The following is a 10,471-nucleotide window of genomic DNA, read 5'->3' on the forward strand; positions in this document are numbered from 1 at the left end:
TATCGCCAACTGTTCATGAAATGTCTGTAAATATAATGTATAACCTATGTTCCTTTAATGTAACCATGCATGTCACCATAACTCTGTGCCCAGAACATACCTGAAAACGAGAGGTAACCCTCAATGTATTACTTCCTGGTAAGCACAAAAGAACACAACGTTTCCTCCCTCCTAGGGGACTTTATCAAGTCACTTGATAAAGTCCCCTAGGAGGGAGGAAACATTGTGTTCTTTTGTGCCAATTAAATTTTTCAAAGAAATCCGTAGTTGCCCTGGATCATTCATTTTTTCTCCATACACTGGATTTTTAGGCAGATATCCCTGAACCACGAGCACCGGTCCTTGCAAGTATTTTGACTTTGCTATATGTGGTGTGCAGCTTCTCTTGTTATATTACTTCCTGGTAAAACATTTTCAAAATAAAAATAAATAACTGGGAAGCTATAGGACATGGAGTCTGTCCCTCCCACCGCAGGGTGACACAGTGACACAGACAGGAGGGAGCTATGGGACATGGAGTCTGTCCCTCCCCCGCAGGGTGACACAGTGACATAGACAGGAGGGAGCTATGGGACATGGAGTCTGTCCCTCCCACCGCAGGGTGACACAATGACACAGACAGGAGGGAGCTATGGGACATGGAGTCTGTCCCTCCCCCGCAGGGTGACACAGTGACATAGACAGGAGGGAGCTATGGGACATGGAGTCTGTCCCTCCTCCCGCAGGGTGACACAGTGACACAGACAGGAGCAAGCTATGGGACATGGAGTCTGTCCCTCCTCCCACAGGGTAATACAGTGACACAGACAGGAGCAAGCTATGGGACATGGAGTCTGTCCCTCCCACCGCAGGGTGACACAGTGACACAGACAGGAGGGAGCTATGGGACATGGAGTCTGTCCCTCCCCCCGCAGGGTGACACAGTGACACAGACAGGATGGAGCTATGGGACATGGAGTCTGTCCCTCCTCCCGCAGGGTAATACAGTGACACAGACAGGAGCAAGCTATGGGACATGGAGTCTGTCCCTCCCACCGCAGGGTGACACAGTGACACAGACAGGAGGGAGCTATGGGACATAGAGCCTAACCAACTGGTAAAACATTTTATAAATAAATTCAGAGAAAATCCAGAGGAAGCCTTGTTTTTATTGTTAAGAACGTCACAAAAATGGACAAGAAATAAAATCATTTAAGCAGAAATATGGAAACCAGGTTCCATAGAAATAATTTTCACTTGCTCTAATAAAACACAAATAATCCCCCCAAAACCTCGCAAGTCCATTAATGTCTTACACAGGTTTTCCACAGACCTACTTCACCCCGTCACAGGCCTTACTGTGGTTAAACTGCATACGAGGATTCTGGGTAATAATATGCACCACGTATCTCTTTTGGCAATTGTTTCCCTGGAAAAAGGAGCAGATTTCTGCTGCATTACACAGCTTGTACGGCAGAGTCTATGGTAAGAAAGTGCAGTCACAAAACCCACTCTGGGACATAGGTTATAAAGGATGAAACAATCTGTTCAAGTTTAGTTACTGATCCTGCATTGTAATGCTCGTAGTGGTTTTGACCCGCAATACTATTTCGTCTTTATAGTGTAAATAGGATAATTGTTTCTGCAAATTGGACCCTCTCTCTATTTATAAGGGAGACTTTCAGATAACTAGCTAAAAAATATTTTCCTTCCTCAAAAATGTTCCTTCAAATCAATGAAAGGTGGATTGATCTCCCTCGTTTTGCCACCAAAGTCTCCCGATTGTTTTAACGTTGCCGATATTCGCTGGGTGGTGACTTCAAAAAGTATCTTGATTTCAAGATTTAAACATACAGTATTAAGGCAAAGTTGTCAGGACCTTATCAAAAGTATTTAAACAAAGGATCTTAAAATAGAGGTATAGGGCCTTTAAAAAAAAAAATGAAATCCATTAAGGAAAACATAATTTCTTACTTCTTGGCATAACTCACTAACTAGCAGCAAATGGGTTAAACATTTAATGACACTACTTTACTTTCATTTTCTCACCACCGATTTGGTTTTGAGGGATGACCCCGATGATTAGCTTTTGTACACTTTGCGGGCGCTATGGCCTAGGATTGGAAAAGTTATAAAGCACATCCTAAATTACGAAACGGTGAAAAATGGCAGAAAATACGCAATTACAGTCTCCGAGACATCATAATGGTAATGAATGGAAGAATACTATAACCCAGTAACACGTGGGCCAATTTAGGGAGGAGGTTATGTTTACTGGTTACGGTATATGTCTTGAATACACGTTTGTTGTATTGTCTCCAGCCTCTAACACTTTAGTACCGCTTTTGCTTTCTGTATCTCAACTTTACTCATTCTAATTGAGTAATTTCTAGTTCTTCATCCCATACTTGCTGACAATCCCATCACAGAGGTAGCTGCATCAATATACAACTACCACTGAAGGTGTTTTGATGAACACAAGATACTATGAAATGATTTGCCAGGAAGTGTAAGAAGTTGAAGTAGGAAACAAATTCACAAGGCTGTGGATTCAACATCTCCCACTTTAACCACTACACTCTCCCCTTCGTAATGTGTCAACATGAAGGTATTAGGCCTGGCTCATGTGTGAGTTCGTTTGTGTATCTCCAGGCCCGAATGCTCAGTGAAACTTTTCCCACATTCACCGCATATATAAAGCTTCTCCTCCGTGTGAGACCTCTGGTGCGTATGGAGAGATGAGGTGTCAGTGAAACTCTTCCCACATTCGGGGCATACAAACAGTACCACGGCGTGTGTTTTCTGGTGAATGAGCAGATGCGAGTTACGATTAAAGCTCTTCCCACATTCCCTACACACATACGGCATCTCGCCTGTGTGAGATTTCTGGTGTACAGCCAGTTGTGAGCTTCGATTAAATCCTTTGCCACATTCGCTGCAGGTGTACGGTTTCCCTACAGCATGAGCTTTCTGGTGACTAGCAAAACTTAAGTGGTTCTTAAAGCTTTTCCCACATTCAATGCATATATAAAGCATGTCTTTCATGTGCAGCCTCTGATGTGTAACAAGATGCGTCTTACTGGTAAAGTTCTTCCCACATTCAATACATGGATATGGCTTTTCTCCCGTGTGGGACCTCTGGTGTATTACCAGGTGTGAACTGTGAGTGAAGTTCTTCCCGCATTCACGGCATGTATAGGGCTTCTCCCCTGTATGAGTTCTCTGGTGTAAAACAAGGTGTGCACTCTGGATGAAGCTTTTCCCACATTCGGCACACTCATATGGTCTTTCTCCTGTGTGGATTCTTTGGTGTCTAATAAGACTTGAGATTTGAGTAAAGCTTTTTCCACACTGGTTGCATGCATAGGGTTTCTCCCCTGTGTGGATTCGCTGATGTGTAACTAGGGCCGAGTTGTGGGGGAAGCTTTTTCCGCAGTCACTACATACGCAGCGTCTCTGTCCTCTATTCCTACGCCTAACTTTTGGTCGGCCACTGTTTTTACACTTATTTGCTTGTGTGATTTTGTGTAATGGATATGGGTCGACCACACCACAACTATTGCTATGAGCAGATATATATAGTGTCTCTGTGTGAGCTTCTTTCTCTATAGTGGACCCCTCAGCCGGATTTCTTCCAGTAGTTTTCAATTTGCTTGCTGTGGGTTGCTTTGCACAATTGTCTTCTCCATAATTATACTGGAGAATGTTGTCCATTGTCCCACCACATGGGTGTAGAAACATCTGAGGTACTCCTTGGTTAATTTGCCTCACCCAGTTTGCTGCAGAGTAATACATGATAAACACACTGTTATTCAAAGGCTAAAGAAAACACAATATGTATCACTGAATAGTGTAGTACAGGCAGTCCTCGGTTATCCGACACAATGTGTTACTCAAAATGGCGTTGGATAGCGAAACGTCTTAAAGCAAAACACGTTTTCCCATAGGAACACTGTTTAAATTAAAGGTTCCGTTCCTGAAGGCATTTATAACACTAAAATACACCAAATATTTTATGCAGGCAATAAAATACGCAGCACACACATAAATTATATAGTGTATATACTGTATTTTATATATATATATAATATAACATAAAATATAATAATATATTAAATAGTATAATATAATATTATATAATATATATATTATATACACATAAACAACTTTGCAAAGCGTTGTAAGAGCGTTGGATAAGCCGTTTTGGCGTTGTAAAAATGAACATAGGTATGCATTGCATAGCGTTGGATAAGCCATTCGTTGTAAAGCGAAGCGTTGTAAAACGAGGACTGCCTGTATAGCAGTTAAAAGTGTTGGCCTTGCAGACACAACCTTGAGGCTTCTGCTGGGCAAATCACGATGAGCTAAATTGATCAAACGCCGGAAAAAGTAAACATGTATAATATATGGAAGTTGTGGTTCAAGTGTTAAACTTGACTGGACAAACTCGGCGATCTGACTGCAGGATGTGTGCGACTGTGGGCAAATCCCTTTCTCTCCCTGTAATTGGGCAAAAGGGACTACTCAACGCGTATGCTTGACTAGAAGAAGTGTGTTGTAGTGCTTAGGGTGTTGGTCTTGAATACACAATCCAGCGTCTGAGTGTCACCTACGGCACACCTGTGAGCACGTGACCTGCATATGGGACTAGGATAATACAGCAACCTTGTTGACCCACTTTTCATCTTCCACAAAAGGTCCCTCAAATGACTAATATCTCCCCTCAATCCATCCCAAGTCTGTCATGAAAAGCACACTTATGAGCACGTGACTTAGATATGCAACCAGTGTTAATACACACGGCTAAACTAGCCAACTCACCTTTCTCCGGCGCAAGGTACTTCAGATGAGTACATATTTACCCATTACTCGCTTTTAATCACATCGATCCGCTGCCACCAACCAAGAAATATGCAAATAAAATCTATATCTATCTGCCAGGGTCTATGCACACACAAAAAATCTGTTGTAGCAAAATGTGCCCAAAAATATACTTTAAATCTATACAAAGCGTGCAAACAGTTCTCTCAGAGCCCAAAGCACCACTTAGTCAAGTTTTGGTTTAATATATATATATATATATATATATATATAGTTATACGTTACCGTTCCGAGAACTGGTAAACAAGAGACAGCACTCAATGTTGAAAATCAAAGTGTATTAGTGAGGAAGGTCCTATTCTGTAGGACCGAAACTTTGGATTTCTGGATGTATTTTTGCTATCACTAATACACTTTGATTTTCAACATTGAGTGCTGTCTCTTGTTTACCAGTCCTCGGAACGATAACGTATAACTACATTCTCTATATGGGACGTGCACCTGTGGCTTACCAGCACCTATTATATATATATATATATATATATATATATATATATATATATATATATATATATATATATATAGTGCTTAGGCTACAGAAAAAAAAGGATTACAAGAACATACAGTTACAATAAATGCAAACCAGTTTTTGAGATGAAAAAAGGATAAAACAAACAGAAATCCCTACACAGTACGTTACCATGTCATAGGTCTTTCCCAGCGAGGTCACTGGCAAAGAAAGATAAAAATTAATGTGTCTGATCCCAGACATGCCTCTGTTGAATTCTGATTTTCAGAAAATTTTCATTTGGTGAGATATATGTACTCTTTTTTCCCCATTGAAACAATATTAGCCCGCCCCTGTCGTAAATAAGCGTTGGCTCGCAGTTTTATGACTTAGAAATAAAACTCTGCTTTGTGACGTTTAAAAAGTTGGCTCAAAATATAAAAGGCCTCATGACTTTATGGCCATAATACTTAGACAAACGCGAGTCATATCATATCAGTAGGTTCAGGCGAGTTTGCTGAATGTAATAATACTCATTTTTACCGTGATCCTATATTTGAGACACAAAATGAATATCTGTTCCTGGCCCACCTTCTAAAACCTCAAGTGTTGGGCCTTATTGTATTTGTCTCCTTGCAACGAGTGCAAATCTCTCAACGTTATTCTTCAGAATTTATAATTTATCCTAATCCTAATTTATAATATAGCCCTCCAGCTAAGTGGCGACATGTTTTGTCACCTCTCCCTGTGATGCACAGAGGGATATTTCAACAAGGTTAAAGGTTTTCTTTTAGGCTGACAGCCCAGGGTCTGGCGATCGTCGACAGCCTTCTAAACTGTACACATTTCACTTTCAGTGGGCCATCTGTGATAGCTCCCCCCTCCAATTAAACCCTCTTTGTAGACAAGCACACACAGGAAGGATCTTGACCGGTCATAAAAACAATTTATTTGTATTCTTTGTCAAACTGTAGCCGCATTAACCATTGAAGTATCAAATTGATTAAAATACTTAATATCCCCCGCCATTGCTCTACCTGCGTCCATGGTAGTGAAGCGGTCCCTGCTCATACCTGGGCTCCAGCAATACCGAACATAACACTGATAACGGACGGAGCGAAACTGTGATCTAACCCTCGATACTTGCAGTTTACCGCATCACATATGTAATAGACGCAACAAAAAGGGAATAATGGGAATACGCCCATTCGAAATGGAAAAGTAAACATTAGGGAAAGAAGCGCCTGCTCCGAAGTGCTTACAATCCATGTTGTAGACGGCTCATCTCGATTGGGAGACCCTGACTTACCTCGTTTGAAGAAGAGACTTCTGCAGTCTGGTAAGCTTATCCATAAGAAGAACAATGATTTATTGTAGCATTATTTCATGTTTGTGATTCCCACTGGTTGGAGCGCATAGGGCTGAGGATCTCTCTCTTTTTTTGTTATAGGTATTTGTCCTCTTTTTCCAACTGCAGCCTTGAATCTCACACCCATATCTATCGTGTTTTATCCGACAGTCAGCGTATTCCTAGTTGATTTAAGCCCATCCAAAAGTAATCCTTTTAATGATTGATATGTCGGTCCGTTAAAATAAAGGTATCATGACCTACAAATTATCTACCAAAGCAGCATGGCAGGGGGTCCCTCTGTGGCCAAGCGCCGGCGAAGTCTCGCTGCGACCAAAGCTTGGGTGCTCCCTAAAGGATGTAGTGTGTAGATGTATGTAACACAATATATAAGACAAGAACACAGATACTTATACTGGCCCCTTCCAGATACTTGCAGCTTGACCCAGAGAAGATCAACCCAAATCTTCTTATAACATCATGGATACAGGATATTGGTCAGCGCAAACTGTCAATCTCCAAAATAGAAAGACAATAATAAAAGGCTAATTGATAATGCCTCAATCACAGCAGGGAATATTCCCACAATAACAACAACACAGAAGGAGGGGGGGGGGGGAATAGTATAATCAAAGATATATATATCTACTCACACAGCCCTGTGTGAGCCCCTTCCCTCAGAGAGATGTTTCTTCAAAGTCAGACACGTAAGCCTTCCTCTCTTTTGTTTCTTCCCGATAGGGTGAGTGAGCGGATGGCACCTCTTCCACAGTCCCAGATGTAGAGAATGGGCAGAGCCAAAGTTAGCAAATAGCATAATAAAAAACATTGCACTCACATAATAAAAAGCAACAAGCAGCCACGGATCCTTCCGACAGGTCCTCTGCTTCCCGGTGAGCACCCGCGGGCGCGTCCGACTGCGTGACCGGTACCAGGGAGTCTTGACTGAAGTGTGGTGGCCGTCTGTGGCCACAACTACGAGCGCCGGCAAGGCACAACGCGTTTCACAAATGTTTTGCTTCGTCAGGTTCCTGCCGGCTGCTCGTTTCCTCCGATTGATATAGGCAACTCGTTAACCAATCAGTACTCAATTTTGATTGGCTACATAGATGTGCAAAGCACGATTGGTCCCACAGGCAATTCTTGGGTTTGTTTTCCCCTTAGACCTCTGGACAGTGCTCATGAGGCAGCTCACTACATATTCATGAGGGGGCCTGTGGGAATATTGCCTGCTGTGATTGAGACATTATAAATTGGCCTTTTATTATTGTCTTTCTATTTTGGAGATTGACAGTTTGCGCTGACCAATATCCTGTATCCAGGAGTTTTGTTAGGGAGCCTCTGCTGGAATGGGGAGGGGGATAAACTTTAGACTGTCCCACACAGGGGCCAATATTGAAATGAGGGCAGAGATATATTTATCAGGCTACATTTTTTTATGACTTGATGCCTTATCAGAATGAGTATTTGTAAATCAGTTTTTAAACCGTGGAGTCGCCCTCTGTTCTCACTTATAAATGGTGAGTCTGAATGGGGGTTGAATGTTAATATTATTACTAATATTGTCATTGTTTATTTGTGAAGCGCCAATGTTTATGTAGGTTACATAAACAGTTGCATACAAGTGAGGAAATATATGCACACACGTAAGGTAATGAGGGCCCTGCTCGTGAGAGCTTACAATCTAGAGCAAGGGGGCGCGACACCCAGGGGGGGCGCGAGACTGCCTGCGGGGGAGGGGCGCACGGTTTACAGAAGCCCCGCGCGCTTCCTGAAGGCACTTAAATTAAGTGCAGGGGGGGGGAGAGGGGGCTGCAGGTCCTCTGTAAACCTTTACTTACCTTGGCTCCACACACGTCGCATGGCAACGCGGCGGCAGAGGTCATGTAACGACATATTGCAATGGCAACGTAACCTCATGACGCCGACGCCGGAGCCAAGGTAAGGTGAGGTGACCGCCGGCAGGGGGGCGCAGGGAAAAAAGTTTGCTCCCCCTGATCTAGAGGGAAGACACTATATATTTTATTGAGGAGTAAAAATCCCCCCTAAACATAAACACTTCCAGGATGAGATTATTTAAAGAAAGCATTAAACGCCTCGTTGTTGCCTATAAAAAAACACATCACTGTCCCTGTATTGTATCTGAATCCCACTGAATGCAAGCTCTGCAGTTCAGGATCCTCCTCCTATTTTATCTGTATGCCTCTGTATATTAGAGTGTGAGCTCTGCAGAGCACAACTCCCTTCTCCCAATGTTTCCTCCTCTCCCTGTATTGTCTTTGGATCCCATTGTATATTGGAGTGTAAGCTCTGCGGGCAGGATATCATTCTTTTTTCCCTGTATTGTATATGGATCCCATTGTATATTAGAGTGTAAGCTCTGCGGGGAAGGACTCCCTTCTCCCAATGGTTCCCCCTCTCCCTGTATTGTATCTGCATGTCAATGTATATTGGAGTGTAAGCTCTGCGGGGCGGGATATCATTATTTTAGTGGTTTCTTTTATCCCTGTATTGTATCTGGATCCCATTGTATATTAGAGTGTAAGCTCTGCAGGACAGGATTTGCTTCTCCTAACAGTTCCTCCTCACCCTGTATTGTATCTGTAACCCTCTGTATATTAGAGTGTAAGCTCTTACGGGGCAAGATTCCCTTCTCCCAATGGTTCCTCCTCTCCCTGTATTGTATCTGGATCCCATTGTATATTAGAGTGTAAGCTCTGCGGGGCAGTATTCCCTTCTCCCAATGTATTGCATCTATATCCATCTCCCTGTATTATATATGAGAGAGAATAGTGATACAAAGGGTTAAAACCAGGTACCTGGTCGAGCTGCAGCTCTGTCTCCCTGAACATCAACCAATAGATCAGATTCAGCTCCCTGAACCGGAAGGAAGAACTGAAGACAAAGGGCAGGATGTGTATGCCAAGCCTCTCTCTGAACCAGCACCCTGATTGGCTGTAACGTATCATGTGATTTATGTCACCCGTAGGGGGTTCTGGGATTTGTAGTTCCACTAGAGATGTGTGTATGTGTGTATGTGTGTATGTGTGTATGTGTGTATGTGTGTATGTGTGTATGTGTGTATGTGTGTATGTGTGTATGTGTGTATGTGTGTATGTGTGTATGTGTGTATGTGTGTATGTGTGTATGTGTGTCTTTATTTCTTTATATAGCGCCATTAATGTACATAGCATTTCACAGCAGTAATACCCGTGATAATCATATAAATAACAAATAATACAAATTACACATAATGGGAAGAAGTGCTTTCATAAAAGTGACATTTAGGAAAAGGAGTCCCTGCTCCGAAGAGCTTACAATCTAATAAGTAGGAGGAACGTACAGAGACAGTAGGAAGGTGTTCTGGTACAATGCTTTTAATATTGTTTCCATCGACATATTATTATTTATTATTATTTATTTATAAAATATTTAACCAGGAAGTAATACATTGAGAGTTACCTCTCGTTTTCAAGTATGTCCTGGGCACAGAGTTAAGACAAATATAACATGTTTACCAATACAGTTACATAAATGAGCAGGGTATACATTATATACAAGACATTATTATGAAAGTTTATAATATGAATTCATGGAAATAAAATGTTTTACTACCATGGACCTCATTAAATATTTGGAATATAGTTACATCCTGATTTTTAAATCGTGTCTTATAAAAAGAGATAAAAATTAATAATAATATATTATATATATGTAACGGGTATTCCACCCCACCCAATCGCATATATACATATATAGGGGGTTCGTAGACCATACAGCGTTACCAGGGGTGTGGTGCTTTACCTGTTGGCTCG

General features: G+C 41.9%; 1 protein-coding gene across 1 annotated transcript; it reads right to left on the reverse strand.

Annotated features, from left to right (window-relative positions):
* Nucleotides 1-1,128: 1,128 nt before the first annotated feature.
* Nucleotides 1,129-9,533, reverse strand: LOC142470720 (uncharacterized). The gene is made up of 2 exons (XM_075577387.1): nucleotides 9,476-9,533; nucleotides 1,129-3,758 (listed from the first exon to the last, which is right to left on the reverse strand). Exon 2 carries the CDS (start codon nucleotides 3,718-3,720, stop codon nucleotides 2,602-2,604), a length of 1,119 nt encoding a protein of 372 aa, XP_075433502.1. The 5' UTR covers nucleotides 3,721-3,758; nucleotides 9,476-9,533; the 3' UTR covers nucleotides 1,129-2,601.
* Between the last annotated feature and the right edge of the window lie 938 nt (nucleotides 9,534-10,471).

Source organism: Ascaphus truei, chromosome 20 (assembly GCF_040206685.1).
Source record: "Ascaphus truei isolate aAscTru1 chromosome 20, aAscTru1.hap1, whole genome shotgun sequence".
NCBI lineage: Eukaryota > Metazoa > Chordata > Amphibia > Anura > Ascaphidae > Ascaphus > Ascaphus truei.

Excerpts from the sequence above, each read along its gene's own strand:
- LOC142470720 (XM_075577387.1), bottom strand. The coding sequence starts at position 3,720 with ATGTTTCTACACCCATGTGGTGGGACAATGGACAACATTCTCCAGTAT.